Source organism: Gopherus flavomarginatus, chromosome 5 (assembly GCF_025201925.1).
Source record: "Gopherus flavomarginatus isolate rGopFla2 chromosome 5, rGopFla2.mat.asm, whole genome shotgun sequence".
NCBI lineage: Eukaryota > Metazoa > Chordata > Testudines > Testudinidae > Gopherus > Gopherus flavomarginatus.
The window spans coordinates 109,239,751-109,260,532 of NC_066621.1; the positions used below are offsets into that span (position 1 = coordinate 109,239,751).

At 45.0% G+C, this 20,782-nt stretch overlaps 1 protein-coding gene across 4 annotated transcripts in view; it reads right to left on the reverse strand.

Moving 5' to 3' along the window:
• PRKD1 (protein kinase D1) overlaps positions 1-12,866 on the reverse strand; it is a 295,104-nt gene extending 282,238 nt beyond the window's left edge. For 2 of the 4 annotated variants that reach the window (XM_050953862.1, XM_050953861.1), the window contains exons 1-2: positions 11,708-12,866; positions 10,867-11,064 (exon numbers count right to left, since the gene is read on the reverse strand). In XM_050953862.1, the coding sequence (XP_050809819.1) occupies positions 10,867-11,064; positions 11,708-11,899 (390 nt within the window). In that variant the 5' untranslated portion in view covers positions 11,900-12,866. Of the gene's footprint in view, positions 1-3,859; positions 3,905-10,866; positions 11,330-11,707 lie in introns of those variants that run through there. The other 2 variants (XM_050953863.1, XM_050953864.1) reach the window with 2 other exon arrangements.
• Between the last annotated feature and the right edge of the window lie 7,916 nt (positions 12,867-20,782).

Consider the following 20,782-nt stretch of genomic DNA (forward strand, 5'->3'; position numbering starts at 1 on the left):
TATTGATTTCAATTACAACACAGAATACAAAGTCTACACTACTCTCTTTGTATTAATTTTTTATTACAAATATTTGCACTGTAAAAATGATAAAAGAAACAGTATTTCAATTCACCTCATACAAGTACTATAGTGCAATCTCTGTATCATGGAAGTGCAACTAAGAAATGTAGATTTTTTGTTACATAACTGCACTCAAAAAACAAAAAAATGCAAAACTTTACAGTCTACAAGTCCACTCAGTCCTACTTCTCGTTCAGCCAATTACTAAGACAAACACATTTGTTTACATTTACAGGAGATAATACTTCCCACTTCTTATTTACAATGTCACCAGAAAGCGAGAACAGGCGCTTGCATGGGACTTTTGTAGCCTGTATTGCAAAGTATTTATGTGCCAGATATGCTAAACATTTGTATGCCCCTTCATACTTCGACCACCATTCCAGATGACCTGCTTCCTGCTGCTGACGCTCGTTAGAAAAAAAATGCATTAATTAAATTTGTGACTGAACTCCTTGGGGGAGAATTGTATGTCTCCGGCTCTATTTTACCTGCATTCTGCCATATATTTCATGTTATAATAGTCTCAGATGATGAATCAGCACATGTTCATTTTAAGCACACTTTCACTGCAAATTTGACAAAATGCAAAGAAGGTACCAATGTGAGATTTCTAAAGATAGCTACAGCACTTGACCCCAAGGTTTAAGAATCTGAGTGCCTTTCAAAATCTGAGAGGGATGAGGTGTGGAGCATGCTTTCAGAAGTCTTAGAAGAGCAACACTACAATGCGGAAACTACAGAACCCGAACCACCAAAAAAGACAATCAACCTTCTGCTGTTGGCATCTGACTCAAATGATAAAAATGAACATGCGTCGGTCTGCGCTGCTTTGGGTTGTTATCATGCATCCATGCTGATGACAGGTTCTCATGTCCTCTGGAATGGTGGTTGAAGCATGAAGAGATGTGAATCTTTAACGTATCTGGCATGTAAATTTATTGCAACGCTGGTTACAACAGGTGACATTGTGACACTTTCAGATGACATTGTGAACAAGTGGGCAGCATTATCTCCTGCAAATATAAACGAACTGGTTTGTCTGAGCAACTGGCTGAACAAGAAATAGAACTGAGTGGACTTGTAGGCTCTAAAGTTTTACATGTTTCATTTTTGAATGCAAGTATTTTTTGTACATAATTCTACATTTGTAAGTTCAACTTTCATGATAAAGAGATTACACTACAGTACTTGCATTAGGTGAATTGAAAAATACCATTTGTTTTTTGCAGTGCAAATATTTGTAAACAAAATAAATATAAAGTAAGCACTGTACACTTTATATTCTGTGTTATAACTGAAATCAATATATTTGAAAATGTGGAAAACATCCAAAAATATTTAAATAAAAGGTATTCTATTATTGTTTAACAGTGCGATTCATCACGATTAATTTTTTTTAATTACTTGACAGCCCTAATTATATATAAATATACAGAGTTCCTAAAACAACCACGGAATACTCCATTTGTAACCCCTTTCAAGCCTGCAAAAGTTTCAGTGGTTCTGCTGATAAACCAGTTCTCACCTCATTCTACCTCTCACTCTATGTGACTTTCCTTTTTGTATCCTTTAATAATTTCTAATATGGAACCATGTCAAATGCTTTCAGAAGATAACTATGCTACACCCTCCAAATTTCCCTTGCTTAGAATGGCAGGGATACAATACCCCACCACAAAAGTTACTTACCCCACTATTTCCTTTGCCTAATCCAGACTGACTCCTATTAATCTAACTGGTCTTTTCCAGTTGTTCCCTCATCACATTCCTTAAAATAATTTCCCCAAAAAGCTACTGTTGCACACATTGCCTTATAGTTTCTGGCTTTGCCTTTCAATCTTTTTTTATTAAAGCTGAACACTTTCAAATCTTTAGAAATCTCTCAAAGCTACTAAAAAAATTTTTAAAGACCAATTAAAAAAATATCATATTTATCTGCTTGCTTCAAAATTTAACTGGATCTTGTTCTTTGTATACTTCAAATCTATCTAATAGTTTTATAATCAAGTTTTGTTATTTGTAAACTACTTGTAATGTTATTTACCTGCAATAATATCATTATACTATGTACTGAAGCTCTGCCTATGTTGCTCTTGGAAAAATGATCCATGGCTCAGATATCTCTCCACTTTCTTCTTCTGTATCAGATAAGTATACTGTTGATTTGTCTCTAAAAAGAATATTTTCTATTTGAAATTATATAGGCAGTTCAGTTTCAATTAGGTATCTCTTTTGTATGAGGGGAAAAAAGGTCCTATATGTTATGGAGTACTTCATGCAGCAGAGGGGAAAAAAAAGGCTAGGTAGGTTGTTTATTCAGGAGGTACACAGAAGAGAGTGAGAGATTCTGAATGAAAGGCTCAAGTTAGATCTGAAAGTTCATTTAGGGCATCACAATTTCAGGATAACTGTACCTGCCTTTACACGACCATGGAGCGGGAACACATCCCCTTAAAGGTTTCCAGCTCCCAGACGTCACCTCAGGTGGGTGGAGACGTACATCTCATTCCCTTCTGACCAGGGGTTTTAAGGCTGCAGAGCTCCCTCCCTTACACTGCAATATCCCCAGCAAACCAGTCTGCCTAAAAGGCGGCATGTGCTTTGCTTTCTCTCTGGGCTATGACCAGTGTATTCCTAGGGTCAGGGCCGCCCAGAGGATTCAGGGGCCCTGGGGCAAAGCAGGGGAGCTGCGGCGCTTGTACTACCCGGCAGCAGTCCGGGTCTTCGGTGGCATTTCGGCAGTGGGGGACCCTTCAGTCACTCAGCAGCACTGAAGGGCCCCCTGCCACCGAAATGCTGCCGAAGACCGGACCGCCGCCACGCCAGGGCTCATAGGGCCCCTACGGGGCCCAGGGCCTGGGGCAAATTGCCCCACTTGCGCCCCCCCTCCCCTGGCGGCCCTGGCTAGCATTGCCAACTTTGTAATCACACAAAACTGAACACCCTTCCCTCACCCTAGCCCCGAGGCCCCACCCCTTCTGCAAGGCTCCACCCCCCACTCACTCCATCTCCCCTTTCTCTGTTGCTCGCTTTCCCCCACTCTCACTCACTTTCACCAGGCTGGGGCAGGGGGTTGGGATGCAGGAGGGGGCGAGGGCTCTGGCTGGGGGTGCAGGCTCCGGGTGAGCCAGAAATGAGGGGTTCAGGGGGCTGAGGCAAGGGTGTGGGAGAAGACGAGGGCTCTGGCTGTGGGCACAGGCTCTGGGGTGGGTGCTGGGGATAAGGGGGCTTGGAGTGCAGGAGGGGGCTCCAGCTGGGGCCAGTGAATTTGGAATGCGGGAGGGGGCTCAAGGCTGGGGCAGGATATTAGGGGTATGGATTCGGCCAGGTGGTGCTTACCTCAGGCAGCTCCTGGAAGCTTCCTGGATGTCCGGCTCCTAGGCGGAAGCACCAGAGGCTCTGAATGCTGCCAGCCAATGGAAGCTGTGAAGCTGGCGGTCAGGGTAGGGGTAGCATGCGGAGCCCCCATGGCCGCCCCTGAACCTAGGAGCCAGACATGTCAGTCGCTTCTGGGAGCCACATGGAGCCAGGGCAGGCAAGGAGCCTGCCTTGGCCCTGCTGGGCCACCGGCCAGACTTTTAGCAGCCTGGTCAGCAGTGCTGACTCGAGCCACCAGGGACCCTTTTCAACTGTTCCAGTCGAAAGCCAGATGCCTGGCAACCCTATGTATTGCCAGCAGTTAAGTTACCACACAACTCCTTCCAATCTAGCACCTTTATTCTTAAAATAAAAGCATTACAGAGAAAGCATATAAAAACAATAAATGAACCTACATACATGCTAAAAAGCTTACCAAAGACCACCTCCAACTCCAACATAGGATTCTGGTAGATGTCAATCTCTAAACCCCAAAATCGTGTTTTTTCCTGTGATTAAAAGTTCAAATTAAATCTTTAGATCAGGAACCAGAATTAAGTTTGGGCAGCTCAGCCATATCTTTATACAGCCTGGGTCTTTGATCTTGCCTTCCATAATAGGGAATGAGCAGGCAGTTGGCCTCTCCTCAAGGCATAGCTTCAAAAGGCTTGGTTTTTGCATAATCAGAGACGTGGAATTTGCATTAGCTACTTCCTTGGAATTCCCCAGGAAATCCATTTACTGTTCTAGAAAGTTCATACTTATCTGGAACAACTCAATATAGTCTCCTAAACTCCTTTACACGTCCCAGCTCTCACATCTTGCCCCTAGGGAAATACATACAGTCCTGGCCCACCTTAATACAATAAGGCCTTCCAAGGATATTGCAGGAAATTGTCATACTGGGGATTTAATGCTTTGTTACCTGCCTCTGTTTAAAGGTCCCAGAGAATACAGATGTGTAGGTGAGTGGAATATCCATTCCTTTGTCTATAGAACAAGATAAGGTGTGTAGGTATATCCTAATGCAGAGGTTCCCAAAGTGTAGGGCATGCCCCCCTAGGGGGGCATGGAGGAACACCTGAAGGGAGTGGGGGGCCTGGGCCAGCTCCCCAGGGGTGGGGAGGAAGAACTACCCAGCCCCTCCCCACCCCCAGCTGTGCTCCGGTCCACCCTCCAGCCATGTTCCCAGCTCACGGCCCCACAAGCACATGGCCCCGTCCCCAGCCTCGGCAATGGCCATGACTCTGAGGCTAGAGACAAGGCAGGGAAGGGAGCCGCACCTGGCCATGGGCCCAGCTGCTGGCCCCGGGCCCAGCTGCTGGCCCCCACCACAGCCTGGCTGCGGCTCTGTTCCTACCCTTGCCCCGAGCAGGCCTCAGACTCACTCACAGCTGTAGCCCCAGCCTCGGCCCCCTTACCCTGTGTACGCTCCCTCCCCCCCACACCACCCCAAGCCAAGCCATGGCCCCGCTCCCAGCTTGGGAAGGAGGTTGCAGACAGGGGTAAGGGGCTGCACAACCCTCAAAAGTTTGGGGACCACTGCCCTAATGTGTATCAAACATAGGCATCCCTCCTGCTTGCATGCTCAGCAGAAGGCTATGAGTTTTGTTCGCAGAGGGGAAAATCCTCTTGATTCTGAGTATATGTCCTTCACTGCAATTAAAAGATAAAACAAAGAAGCAATTCTCTGTCTATCTCTCTACTAACCTCACTTTCTTCACTCTCACCCCAGGAAGGGATTTCTTTGATTACTGTCAAACTCTTGTTTACTTTAGGATGGCTTATGCAGAGTGGAACAAATAAACCTCATGTGTTTTCTGGGGCTCTTTGAAAACCCTTGCAGACAAGCTAAAGCACTTTTTAATATTAAATTTTTCCTTAGATAAAAGCCCCTTTTCCTCATTCAGGTCCTGGATTGGAGAATGGTGGCTAACTATGTTAGGGCCATATTAGGTGCCCCCTGACCAAAGATAGCCAAGAAGACCGTAAGCAGGTAACTTTCTGCAGCTAATTATGTTTATCATATGTCCATGGCAAGTGGGGTACCTGGGTTCAGGAATTCATGAGAAGTGTCCAGGTCCAGTCTGTTACTACTCAGATGCCTGTTGCTAACAGCAAATGTCTACATCAAAGTGTATATGGGTGCATTATTCTGGCTGCAATACATCTCTACCTTTGTTTTATTTTGTTTCCATTTTTCTGTTACTAAATGGTCTGTTTGTAAAATTACAACATTCTTTATTTTGAAAATTCAGTAATATTGCAAAGCTGTAACTGGTTATATTTATAAGGCTCTGTGAATAAAGTTTTATGACATACAAAGGCCGAAATCTGTCTCTCTTCACTTTTTAACAACAACAGACACAAATTAACACTCCTGTAGCTTTAGCTGTACCCATATTCTGGCCAGTTGAGGGCTCACATATATCACTCACCCAGATTACTCATCCCAGAAGCAGAATTAATCCAACATGAGGCAGTGTAGTAGCCACACAAAGACCACTTTGAAACACCCAAGGCACACATCATGACTGCTGAGCTGTCTGGAATATTCATCCACAGCCTATCACATGAGCTTGAGGAATGTCAACGCTGTGGTCCTGGAAAGAGACAAGACTGGGTCCCAATAGTTGCGCCCATCAGTCTACTGATGCCTATAGCATTCACAGAGAAAGTAGACGAGCCAGCCAGTGTTTGATGCTAAAATATTAATGGTTATACCTCATAAAAATCCATGTCTTCATGTCAGAGAACTAAATAATGTATTCATTTGAGGATTGAAAGCTTGTAAAATGACAATACATTCTATGACTACCCCACCAATGAGCTGCATTTTTATTAGCAATAATATATGAATTGTCTCAATCAAAGAAGCTTGGTACAACAGCACACTACCACAACACATTAGATACTAACAGAAACAAATACTTTCAGATAATTAGAAAACTTGTATAAAATTTAGCTTCCCCCCCCCCATTGTATTTATCAGTGTGTGGCACAAAATAAGATATTCTTACTTCCTTAATGACTGCCAAAACATTAAGAAAAAATTTAGAAGAAAATTGTGAAGATATTTCCTGATTAGGTAGATTAGAATAACTAAGAAGTATAGTCTTGCTGTATTTTGCTACATGCTTTCCCTTAAATCTCAGCCTGAAGAAGCATTCTATTGTGGTCAGCTAAACCCCAAAAGGATGATAATCCAAGTTCTGTGTCACAGACAACAAAACTTTTATTTTCCAATATTTTCTCAGTCTTATGGCAGAGATATTCTAAAAGTTAAGTGCTGACATTTTCTGGTAATTCTCACTCCTTTTCAATTATATCACTACTTTGACAATTTTACTCCACCTCAGATGAAGAACAAATAACCCAACATGAAAAATCCCGAAGAATTTTGTTTTAGTGGTTCTAGCTATGAATCACATACATTCAAGGGGATTCAATTTAGTCAGCTTCAGAGCAGTTCTTAACAGATTCAGAGATGTTTGAGTTCATGCTGCCAATTGACATGTACCATTGCACCCTGCTGAGAAAGTGTTGATAAAAGGTCAACATGTTCCCTCCTCCATATAACTATCTCAGGATGATACTCATGCAATAAAAACAGGAGTACATGAGGCACCCTAGAGACTAACAAATTTATGCATCCGATGAAGTGGGCTGTAGCCCACAAAAGCTTATGCGCAAATAAATTTGTTAGTCTCTAAGGTGCCACAAGTACTCCTGTTCTTTCTGCAGATACAGACTAAGATGGCTGCTACTTTGAAACTCATGCAATAGCACTTTTTGTGGCCAACGCAGAACAATACACTTTTGACAACAATCTTTTTCCTTCCCTTCACCACCCATGTCATTCACATTATTAGTTGCTAATATAACCATATTCTCTTACAAAGTAAAAGCACCTTAATCTTTATATTTCAGTTACTATCATTATACATGCACACAATCCATAACCTTTATGGGCCTAATCCTACAAGCATATGCTTAACTTCATGCACTGTGAGAGGTTTCATTTATTTTAATAGTGCTACTTATATTGCATAAAGTTAAACATGCATAAATCTTTACAGGATCAGGGGCAAAGGTACCAGTCTTGCAGCGATACCCAACACAAGTGAACCTCTGCATTCATGCAATGCTGCACTGACTTCAGTGAGACTCTGTACAGGCACAGGGTCTGTCTGCAGAGACTTTCCTGCAGGATTGTGGCCTAATCTAGGAGAGACATATGTGAGCAACTCTATAGCTAGAGTGAGTTTATGATCACCATAAAAGAGGGAGAGCAAAGTTTTACAGTCTAATATGGCAACCAAAAATGAATAAATTACATTAATTTAAATTGCACCTCCTGGATCCCAGTCTAATGCCTCATGGTACAAATTTGGAACAGATTACATAAAACATAGTACTTGCCTGGTAGGTAGTAAGTACCTACTTTACAGGCACAAAAGTACTTGAGAACAGTGTGATGTTTCAGTAGAACAGTCACTTCCGTGAAATTTCCTTCTTAACCTTGACAAGCAAGTTACAATTTCCTGTAATATCAAAAAGTAAGCAAATGCTTAAAATTTAAACCAGTTACAGTGCTATACTCTTCCAAAAATAACAAGCATGTGATAAGGTAACAGGAAAACATGCTCTTAACAAAAACAAAACAAAACAAAAAAATTCTTTCAAACTCTTGAGCATAAAATAGTTCAGAATAAAAATATACAGAAAATAAGGAGTTGAGGGGACACTTACTCCATAAAAGGTTGAATTGTTCTTTGCTAGATTAGCCTTTATTATCACTTCTTCATTTCTTTCTTAATTGAACGGAGCTTAGAATTATTGTATAATCAACTGCAAGATGTTGACTCTGTAGTCACTGCTGCTAGTGTGCTTTCAGCATGTTTACAGCCATCAGCTTCATATATTTGTACACTAACTTTATGATAACAGAAGAAGAGATATTTAATTTAGTCATACATATTGAAATATTCTACCTAGTAGCTCGAGATGCTTGTGCAATCTTTTAAAAGATAAAAACAAAGGCCTCAATCCTACATATAATTACAATAAAGAGTAACTTTACTCATGCAAATAAAATTGTGTATAATGAGACTACTTATGCGAATAACGTTATGCCATGTAGGTGTTTGTAGGGTGGGAAATTTCCCTCAGTACAAATAATTTATAAATTACTCTTTACCAAAAAGATGTAAGCTACAGCAACAAAACCACCTTTCTTCAACCATACCACTCCCTCAAGCTCTTCTCTCCCCACAAAGCCTGGGAAAACAGATGACCTTTGCAGCATCTCCTGAACAACAAACTGGGGTTCTGATAAACCATGGAAATGAAAGAGATCTACATTTGAGGACACTACAAAGAAAAACTCCTCAGTATCTATTTCTTTTTCAAATGAAGTTATATGTTACAGTTACTAAATATAACTGATTAAGATTTTCATGCCAGTTCTTAGTAAAAACAGTATATCAGACATGAGAGCCAATTTATTTAAATTAGTAGTCCTTTAGGCAACATACTAATGTTGTGAAATAATGTTGCAGACACAAAATACTGCACACTGGGATACTTCAAACAGATTAAATAAATATGCTAGTCTGGGCACAAAACTATGAACAATGGATGCAGTGATCTAGGTACGTTTCCATTATTTCCCGTACAATAAGTTATGAATGGTTGAATGGATAAAAGTACTTCATGTCTGCCTTCTATATAGAAAGCAATCTGCTTCTGTCTAGCTTTGAAAATAGACACTGTAATATTATACAAAAGGATATGTTTTCCATATTAAAATTAAATAAGTGTGCACATCAAAACAAATAACCTCTTCTTAAAATGTGTTTTAAAAGTAGGTATTTTAAAATCTATGCTGACATGTTCAAACTATTTTGAAACTACCTTTATTAAATACACTGTAATAAACAAAATGGAAAAGTTCACCGTATTTAAGGAAACTTTGTCTGATTTACACCAAGACTTAAAGTGAGACCATCAACTTAAAAACATGCACACATTGCTGCCTGAAATTCTTTTACTTATTATACCTGAGATCCTTATAATGAAAAAAATAGAGAGAAATGGTTTCCTTACTCTTTCACTTTGTTTATTTTGGGTATCTGACTGCACTATGCCTCATCACTTTCCCCTCTATAGTGGGAGTCACCTTTCCCACTCCAACAGAAGAGAGAGAAATATATTATTTTGAAAATGTGTGATTGCCAGTTTAGGTGGGTTTACCAATGAAGGGGAGATGGAGGGAGCCAAGGGCAGATGTAACACTTGAAACTAGTTTTATGTCATTTTGTGAAGTTTACTAGATTTCAGGTTGACTAATAAATATACCAGAATTCCAAATGAAAAGCAAACCAAGCAAATCTGTGTTATCTTTACAACGTTTGTCACTTCATAACTTCCTAGGACAAAGATTTCTGCTCAGCATTCTATACAGGACTTCAGCTAGTCAGTGGTTCTACAAGTACAGAAATCAGCCGGGCTGTTGACAGGGAGCGATTCAATTAGCCTCATTTTACACAGAGGTCACCTGCCAATTCCCAAAGCTGAAATTCAGCACCAGCTCATTCTAGCGACCCCCCTCTACCCCACATCCCTTTGTACTGCACAGACTGGCGCCTGCCACTTACCATCACTTCCGTTTTCAACCAGCTCAATTTGTCCCCAGAATGCTTTTTAAAAGCCAAGCGTTTCATAAGCGCTAAAGAGCTTGTTTAGTCTGTTGACAGCGTTTGACTGGGAACTAGGGCAATAGATCTTTGCGGTTTACCCTCTCTATCATGTTACCGCCCAGCTGCAGAAAAAATCGCCCTCGGTCCTCTGGAGACGCCAGCTGCCCCACATTAAAGTGCCACATAATACATGACAAGTGTGTCACCTCGCAAGGTTAAAGCCTGCATCAAATGGCACAGAGCGCAAGGGGACAGAGGGCGCCTGGACTGCTGGACATGGTTTGCCTGGGAAGGAGAGCTCGTGAAACGCTACCCAGTGGCTTGGTTCCCGCTTTGTAAAGTGGAAAGTTTCCTCTGCCACCGGGGCTGGGAGGGAGTAACACTGGAGGAAGTTATTGTGCCAGCGCCTCCCCCCCCCGAGCCCCCATCTCCACCAGCTTCCTCCCCTCCCATCCCTCCAAAGCGCGCTGATGGAGAGACTTGTAAACCGGGCCCTGCCCGCATGGCAACTAAGCCATTCGAACTGCAAGCCAGCCGGCCCGGCCGGCGTCCTGAGCGAGACTTGCACAACTAGTGAACGGGACAAGCCGGGGAGAACGGGGCAGCGGGAGCAGGAGCGATCGCTGCATTCACCCCGGAGCCGAGACCCCCCGGGCGGCGGGGGACCAGCTGGGCAGCAGGGAAGTTCCGAGGGCAAGAGCTGAGTTTCGGCCGGGAGCTCCGCCTCTGGGTCCCCTCTTACCTTTTGGTCCACGATGGAGCAAGCCATTTCCCGGACGTGCGCCAGGCTGAATTCCCCCGAGGAGTCCTGCAGCAGCAGCACCGGCTCCCGGCTCAGCCCGATCTGGAGGTGAAAGGAGATGCCGCCGCCGGGAGCAGCCCCCGCCGCCGGCTGCAAAGGGCTGGGCGGCCGGATCACCAGAGGGGCGCTCATGGAAAACTTCCCGCAGGCGCAGCAGCAGGGGTGGCGAGAGGCAGAGAGAGACAGTCTATGAATCTATGAAAGTTGGTGGGAGCCCCAGGCGCGGTGCAGATCCCCCCGCCGAGTGCCCGGGAAGCCCCGGCGCCGCTCCCGGGTGAAAATGGCGGGGGGAGGGGGAGGAATCGGAGGCAGACAGGAAAAGGCGGCGAGACGCCCAGAGCGAGGGGGGAGCCCAGCCCAGCCGAGGTGCCGCCGCTGCTGCTGGCTCTGGCTGCGGACTGAAGGCGGCGGTCAGCGCGCCGCACGCTGCGAGCCCAGCGGGAGGGAGGAGGCAGCGCAGCCATGAGCCACCACACGGCGGCCGCCCGAGCAGCAGCCGGCCCAGCTCCCAAGTGCCCAAAAGGGGGCTGCGGTGCCCGCCTCCCTAAAGCCCCCACCTCCGGCGAGGAGGGGCCCTTGGACCACGTCGTTTCGCCATTCAAGCCCCAACCCCACCCCACGGCGCTAAGGTCTCCGCTTCTCTCCCGGGACACCTGGAGTCCAGTCCGCACCTCCCGCCCAGCTCTCAGCCTCCTCCCGGCGCTCCCCGCCCCGAGCCGGCTCCCTCCAGGCGGGAGAGCGCGTGGCTGGTCCACGAGCATCCCCATCCCGGGCGCAGTACCTTCAAAGCCGCCTTCATCCTGGCCGCTGCCCTGCTCCCGCTGCTGCCCGGGGGGCAGAGGCTACGGCGCCCGGAGGCAGAGCGCGAAGAAGGTCGGGGAAGCTTGGGGGGGTGGCTCTGTGGCAGCGGAGCGAGCTCGCCCGGGCTGGGGGGGCCGCAAGCGCTGGCTTGCGAGGGAGGGGAGATTTGCATGAAAGTAGGAGCTCAACCCTGTCACCAGCTTCTACCGCCTGTCGCACGCGTTCCCTTCCAGCGGAGCCAGTCCCCCCAGGAGCCAGCCACACACTGGCGGGGGCGGGAGGTGGTGGATGGCACCAGGGCCGGGGGAGGAGAGCTGGCTGTTCCCTGCTGGCTGCTGTTGTGCCACTAGCTCCGGGTGCTCCTCCTCGGTGATTTATTTGTAGGGGAGAGGGGGAATCCAGCCCATCCTCGTCCTTACAATAACTTCCCCTCTAGGGAACGTACAATCTGCCTTTTCAGTTGCTCAGTGGGAACTCTGACACAAAGATCAGGCAGGCTTTCTAACTTTAAAGCACAATGCACGTGACATCTGTTTGCCTATGCCTCTATACAGTAAGGCCAATGGCAGGTGACACTTAACCTAAATTATCAGTACTGAATTCCCCTTGGAAATGAACTTTGGGAGTGAACTTTGAATAGCCTGAATACCAAATTAGTGTCTCTTAATTATTCGTATGGCTTCTAGGCATGACGGTGTGTAATGTGCGTTTAATAAGAATAGCTCGTCAAACATTTTCAAAACTTTTTTTTCTAAACAAATCGTCAACATTTATGTACCATTTTAAACTGGATGTGTTATTAGGGTACTGTTTGCATGCATGTACCATTTTAAACTGGATGTGTTATTAGGGTACTGTTTATCTGCATGCATATTCGGACTATCCATACATCACTATCTTAGCATGTTTATCAGTCACTTTACTAGGTCACAAATTTTTCTTCTTCCATTTAAAGGCTGAGATTTGCATTTTAGTTTTAAATTAGCATTTCCAAACACATTCTTCTATTTTGGCTTTACTGCTGCAAAGCACATATAGTGCCTCTGCTAAGTCTACAATGTTGCCTTTTATTATATATGTTACATACATATGAGTTGCTCTTCCATCTCTTTACACTAGCTATCCTGGTTACATTATTATGATAAATAGTGTTAATGTTTTATAACAGTTCCTGTTGTCTTATTTTATTGTTCTCCTATCCAGTCTGTGTCCACTTTTGAAAAAGGAGACAATTTGCAGTCTCTTTATAGCCACCCAAAACTAGCCTTGAGTACTGGAAAATTATCGCCAAAGGTCCTTTACTTTTGGGGAAGACGCTATATTAGTTGCCTAGAAACTGTCCATCCTTGAATCTTTTTGATCCATCAGGTTCTAGTGATATCACATATCCTTGATACTTGTTTTACAGTAATTCCTAGGGGCCTCAATATCATATCTGGGTTAGCTGCTTCAAACAGTATCCCGTGATTCAACTTTTAAAACCATATGTGATAGCAAACCCAGCATCTTCCCTAGCAGTTTCCTGGTCACTATTAATTCTCCCTGCTTCAGAGTTGCACTTTTATGGAAGTCATGCATTTCTGGTGCTAGCCCTCTTAATTTGGCAGAGTGTCCTAGTCCTAGTGTGGCTATTTGGCAAATGACAGCTGCCCAGTATATCTTGCTCTCTTCTAGCTGGCAGGAGCCTGTTTCTGCAGAGGCCTTAAAAACAAAACAAAAACCCTACTTCTGCCTCCTGCCAATCAGTGACAGATAGCTGGGCCCTTGCAGGATATCTTCCCAGTGGAGGAGAATTCAGTAACGCAAAGCAAGGTTATTTTTTTCAGACATATTTAGACATATACACCAGTCCTAGAACAGAGATGGTCACAAACTGCAAGCAGGTAATACTTTCAGGAAACTCAGCGTAATACCTGGATCCCAAGAATCATCTCATCCTCAAGAATTTATTCCAGTCATAGATCAACACAGAGAATAAACTCCTGCTCAAACAGTCCTTCACCCAACATTCAGCATAATAAAATTCAGAGGGGTAGCCATGTTAGTCTGGATCTCTAAAAGCAGCAAAGAATCCTGTGGCACCTTATACACTAACAGACATTTTGGAGTGTGAGCTTTTGTGGGTGAACACCCACAAAAGCTCATGCTCCAAAGCGTCTGTTAGTTTATAAGGTCCACAGGATTCTTTGCCGCTTTTACATAATAAAATTAACACCACCATACAGCATATCTTCCCCAAACTGAATATTTTGCTGACACTCTAAAGATGCATCTGCCTTTATGGCAGAGTGTAGAGTACATACACTGCACACCTCACTAGCACAGGTATGAATAGCAGCATAGACAGTGAGGCATAGCTTTGGTGAGTAGGGTGCCCTACACACCAGAACCCCTGGCGTATGTACTGTACAAAGCTCCCTGCACGTTCAAGGAGCACCTTCCATGTCTATGCTGCTATATAGCAGGGTAGTATCCTCCTGTCTCCCCACTGCCAGAGCCTTTTCCCCACCACAATGAAATGCTGTGGCAGAAGTGAGCTGCCAGACTCTTTCCCTGCCATGTGTAGATATGCATCACAGTGAAAAGCATGGACACAGTCTGCCTTCCACTGCAGCATGTAGCTACACATGTAGTGCCTTTATTCCACATCCCTAAGTGTAAACAGACTTCAAAAAAGAATTTGGACAATTATGTATAACATTGCCACCTGGTGACACCTGACATATATTGTTAAAGAAATGACACATTTTCATAGAAGTGTTTTGCTAAACAGCAGTGGAACACTCTCATCTGTTCAACATGTATATCCAATTATGAAAGGGCTCTTTTCTTGTCCCCAGAGCAATGTATAGTGCATCAGCTGTGTTGAGGAAGATTCAGTGACAGGAGCATCTCATTTCTCATTGCTTAAGCCAGGGGCAGATTGTTTCTTTACCTTCTTCTTCCCCCAGTGTTTTTAATAGGATGAGATGGAAGGCTGCCAGATCATCTGTTTTTCTTCCACCCCACATATATGTGGTCAGGGAAATAGGGATTTCCTCTCTCTTCTTTCCCTGTGTGGAATGGATCTCTTATATGCATTGACTGGCTGGGAGGGAAATGATTTAACATAATTCCTTTGCTATTCTTCCAGTCAATTCAATTTTTGCCTCTGCTGAGCTGTAAATACTGTTCTATACAGAATAGTAGCCCAGTGTGGAGAAGGAAACTGACAAGACAACGCTGGAGACAACAGCAGCAGCGTATCCTTGAACATTAACCTCCTCCATCTACAACAGAACAAAAGTTGGGAGTGACAAAGATGCTGTTATCACATCCACTAAAATTACTTCCATGCTTGCGTTTCTGCTACTGGCTTTGTTCTGTTTTTCAAGCTTCCACTCTTCTCAGTCTAGCTTTTTAAAGTGTATAGCTCATGAAAAAGAAACATCTAAAATCCTTATCATCTTTGTCTATCATGACAAGATGATGTACTTTCATTGCCACTTTTCTTTGGATGATAACATAGTTCCATGCCCAAATGAGCTTAAATTACAAGAGTCTGATCCTTCCATACTGAAATCAAAAGTAGTAATGCCTAGCCTGGGACACTGCAAACTAGGCCCCCTTTATTCTTTTCTACCCTATTGCTCTGTGCTCCCTGCCATGCACATCTTCATGAAATGTCCTGCAGCATGGTTCGACTGCCATCTTGCAATGGTGAGGTCACTTGTGAGCTAGTTTTTGCTTCACCATGGTTCTGTGGCCTGCTGGCAATATCAGTTGGTGCTCTGCACCCACCAGCAGCTCCCTGCCGTGCCTCCCCACCTCAGCCTTTGCCTCTGCCTCTTCCCCTGAGCACGCCATGTCCCCGCTTCTCCCAGTATTTGCATAACAAGCTTTGAGGGGGGGTCAGAACACAGCATGCTTAGGGAAAAGGCGGGGCTGGGGCAGGGATTTGGGGAAGGGATCCAATAGAGACAGGGAGTGGGTGGAGTTGGGGCTGGGACTTTGGGGAAGGAGTTGGAATGGGGGTAGGGCATGAGGGGGCGGGCCAGGGCAGTGCGTAGCGCAAGCACCCACCAGCGCCAGGAGAAGTTGGCACCTATGGGTACTTGGATGGTAGGGTTCACTGATACCATCGACACCTGCACCTTTTCTGGCAAGAGGGTGAACCTGGTTTTTACCTATGTGCAATGTGCCAGCTTGCACCCCCTCTTCCACATGCTCCAGAACTTTTTATCGAGGTTCAGACTGCATCTTTTCTTTGCACTTGTTCCTCTACTCACTTGCCATCTGTGGCCCCACAAAGTCCAAAGACCTCCTCACCAACCTCCTCCTGGTATTAACCCAGTGGCTATCCATCAGCCCAGGAGAAAGAAGCTGGATAGGGTGGGAAGTTCTCTGCAACTCTTGGTCCTTTTTCTGGTCCTTTGTCAGTTCACACACATGGGCAGGAGGGAGGATCTACTGCCTTTTTGCACTCCTCAGACAGCGAATGCTCAGTGTCTCTCACTGGATCCATGTTTTGACCCTATGACCTAAAACCTCATCCCTGTTTTTTCTTTTTTTATCCCCTCCTAATTTGTTCATTTCTTGGTTCTGCAGCCCTTCCCTCATATGAGGGCTGGTTCTGAGGGCAGAGCAACAACAGAAATGTGTTATAAAAGATTAAGTTCCATGGAGAAGTTAAGAATACAAGATGTGAAATTCCTTTTAATATGTTCCTAGTATCACACTTTCCAAGTAAATTGTAATGTGTGGAGGGGAGAGAAGTATTTAAATATCTGTATCTAGCATAAGGACAGAACAAAAACTTTGGAACAATCCGAAAACAAACAATTATGACATAAATATTCAAAATGGATTTATAGTTTCTTGGAACTGCTGCAACTCGGAAAATGTGCTCGGAAAATGGCTACCGGCATCTAAATTGCTTCTTTTTCCACTGACACTGTCAATAGCAAAACTAGCATTATTTATTTCCAGGATCATTGCAGCCACTGAAAATTTTACTGCTTCTAATCTTGTCAAAATCCCCCATTTTAATTGAAAATAGTCATATCTTATGTAATAACATTAACCATGCAGTGTATTGTGGATTTTAACTTACAGCTATCACAGAGATGTCTGAAAATCCTCACTATTGTGTTTTTATTTGATACTTGACAGTAATGATAAACACTAGATTTCAGATGGACTGACACCACCTCCTACTTCCCATTACAAGACCCTGTTTTCAGTTGCTTATAACTTTACCAAACTTTAATTGCACTACAGTTTTTCATGCCAGGTATCTGCCTCAGGCTGAATTTTAAAAAAAATTGGGCACCCAGGCACCACAGAGGAGACAACTACTTGATTCAAATGCAGAGGGGACAAAAGTTGCAAGGGGGGAGAGAGAAGTAAATTGGGACAAGCAGGGCTGGCTCCAGGCACCAGCCAAGCAAGCAGGTGCTTGGGGCAGCCAACGGAGAGGGGTGGCACATCCGGCTCTTCAGCAGCAATTCAGCGGCGAGTCCTTCACTACCTGTTGGGAGTGGCAAAAACCCTGGAGCGAGCCCTGGGGACAAGAAGTGAAACTGGGTCGACTGGGGGAGAGACTGGCACTGGTTATGAAAGAAAACGGGGAACTGGAGGAGGAAGGACAGGGTTTGACTAGTTAGGCAGGGACTGGGATCCAGTGAGAAAAGTGGAGCAGCCAGTTGTCTGGAAGAGGGGAAACACTAAGAATGGACAAGGAGCTAGAAGGAGGAGGAGAGACAGATCTGAAAAGGAGCTAAAGTAGAGGTTGAAGGAACAGCCCAGGAAGGGAGACTGGGCCTGGTAGCTAGTGGGATTGGAGCTTGGACAGTGAGCCTGGAGAGGGACTGGCTGGGAAAAGAGACTGTGACTGGGATAAGAAGCCTGAGAAGTGGAGACTGGGACTAGGTAGACTATGAGAATGAGACTGTGACAAAGATTTAGGGGTTGGGTAGAGACAGGAGTGGGACTGGGACAGGCTGGAGGGAATGGGGGAGAAGAAGGCAAACTCAGGGGTGTTACGGTGCAGGTTGGATGTCTCCCAGCAAGTATGCCCAAATAAATCTGTTAGTCTTTAAGATGCCACTGGACTGCTTGTTGTTTTTGTGGATACAGACTAACACAGCTACCTCCTGATACTTGATACCTATTTTCTCAGAATTCATCCGCTCACCCATTCTGTAGTTGGACCATGAGCCTGAGAGTTTAGTAGATCCAACATCACTTTCTTTCATTTTGGGAGTAATGATTTATAAATGAAAAACAAATTAATACTAGGTTTGTGGTGGAGGGAGTATGCTTGGGTATGGCAACAAGGGGTTAAGGAGATGTTCTGGGGTCAGCCAGCCATGCCACACCACACCTGCAAGAGATGCACAAACTGGAGGAGTTGTTAAAAGGGAGCAGAACAGCTCACTTGTGGGAAGAATAGGGAAGAGAAAGGACTGCTACCTTGCAGCTCCTGAGAAAAGAGCTGAGAGAAGGCAGACTGTCTTCCTCTCAACAACTGCGTGAAGGTCCCTCCATGAGGGAAGGGAGGACTTCCTTCTATTGTACCCAAAGAGGGTGGCATTTCCCCCTCTCACCTACTAACCCAGTTTATTTGTGCTGATTCCTTGTGTTTTGTTTATGGAGTACTCCAGGGAGGGAGAGACTTGGAACTGACCTGGCCGGAGGGTCAAGGCATGAAAGGACTCAGTTGCTGCCCCAGGAAGGAGAGAGCTACCATGCCATACTTGGCCTTGAAGAGGTGCCAAATGGTGAGCTGACCCACTTCACAGCTTCCTGTGACAGATTGCAAATGTTGGACCATAGCAGGGTGGTAGGAAGTGGCCAAGGTAGGGCAGCCTTCAGGTGCTCCTGAGTGTCGGACCCCAGTTTTGCCTTCACAGGGCCCTCTGCCAGAGCCCAGTGGAGTGGGGGATCTGGGCTCCTCTACCAAAAATTTACCTTCCAAGTTGAAAGGCCTAAGCCCTGACCTCTAGGCAATGTTCTCCAGGAGCAAAGGACATCACAGGGAGTAATACGCATAATGCATATTGTGATGGAGCATCTGCCCCACACTAGCCTTAAAAGGGTTAATAGGACCCTTGGGAGGCTGTGCAGGAGGCAACCAATCAGAGAGAGGTTGCAAGGAGCAGCCAATCAGGGCTGGGCTGGCCCATATAAGAAAGGTGGCAAAGCAGAGCAGGGTCAGTCACTCCCTGGAGCTTGGGGAAGGAGGAGGACTGGCTGCCTTGCAGGTAGAGGGTAGCTAGTGCCTTGGACAGAGCAGAGCAGAGGAACGAGTGTGAGCTCCCGGCTGACTGCTGACATGCTGGAGCCTTGAGACAAGGGTGGAAAAGATGCTGAGGCTACATGGAAGTAGCCCACAGACTGTGGGGTTGTTTGGAGGGGATGTAGCATGTGGCTGGAAGAGGATGCTGTGTTCTATGGGACAACACACTTCCTGGAGCAGACGTGATGGCAGCAAGGCTTCAACAGATGAAGGCACATGGGTGAACTAAGCTAATTCCCAGGACAGCCAGCAGGAGGCACCACAGCGGTCAGTTGAACCTTGTCACACACCCCCTTGGAACATCTTTCTCTCTGGGAAACTACTAGATTTGTAATACATTTGTTATAATATATAACTTTGTAATATATTTCTTTTATTGCTTGTACAGACTTTCTGGGTGGATAGGGGCCAATGAAGATTAATATAAAATATCTTGCAGTGTAAGGTTAAAATACTGATATAAATTTGGACTCATTAATCTGCTTTTTATAAAGATAAATCACAAGAACTGTGATGTGTTCACATTTGTTTGCAAATATGTATCCTCGATGTGACCCATCCAATTGAAAACACTTTGTTTGCTTATGAGTGGCTTTCTCAAAATCTACACATTATCCAGGTTTGCATAAACTATTTCATGAGTTTTTATTAATGTATATATTTGGGAGGGAAAGTATGTGTTCATAGGCAATTCATGAACAGAAAGAGGAAACATTTAATTAGTAAATTACTAAATTCAAAGTTTTATACATCCCCCTGCTTTGCATGAGATAAAGATCATTGCTTCATGTGATGCAGTGCTTCTTTAAAATAGACCAGTTATCTACGTCTGTAAGAGTAACTTTTGGGTGATATAAGATATGGGTTGAAATGAGGTAGTTGATTTGATGCACTCAAATATTAGAGGTGCCCTGACATTGTTGGGTGTACGTCATTCTCACTAGTTATGTCACTGATGGTGTAGCACTAGACAATCAGTGTTGCCTAAAAGTGTGCTATTTCAGGCTGATACCTGCAGTACTGAAGGCACTTCTTTTTTCCTATGGCTAGTACAGAGCACCAACTACAATTTCACACGAAAGGGGTCAAGCCAACCGGCTATATCACAACTAGCAGAATTTATTAGTCATGCCTCCTTCATATGGGCACTAGATGCTGATATGTATGATGGTCTGTCAAGGGGAGTCCTACCCAGGGATTTACGGTTAAGGATACAATGTGTAGGGCTCCCTGACCTATGGTTAGGGTTCCTATGGGCAGGGTTCCCCATCCTAGGGTTAGGGATCCTACAGATAGGCCACTTGGAGTATGGGTTAGGTTTCCTATGGGTAGGGATGCCCCCTAGGGTTAGGATTCCTTTGGGTCAGCCACTTAGAGTTACTATTAGGATTCCTATGGATAGGCCTCCCTGCCCTATAGTTAGGGTTCCTATGGGTAGGCCTCCCTGCCCTAGGATTATGGTTCCATTGGGTAGGTTCTCCCGGCCTTATGGTTAGGGTTCCGATGGTTAAGTATCCCCTCCCTAGGGTTGGGTTCCTATGGGTAGGCCTCCCCAATCTAGGGTTAGGGTTCCTATGGGTAGGCAACTTGGATTTAGGATTAGGGTTCTTATGTTAGGGCTCTCCACCCTATTTTTAGGGTTCTTATGGATAGGCCTCTCCTCCCTAGAGTTAGGGTTCCTTTGGGTAGGCCACTTGGAGTTAGGGTTCTTTTTGGATAGGGCTCCATGCCCTGGTGTTAGGGATCCTTTGGATAGGCCACTTTGTGTTAGGGTTC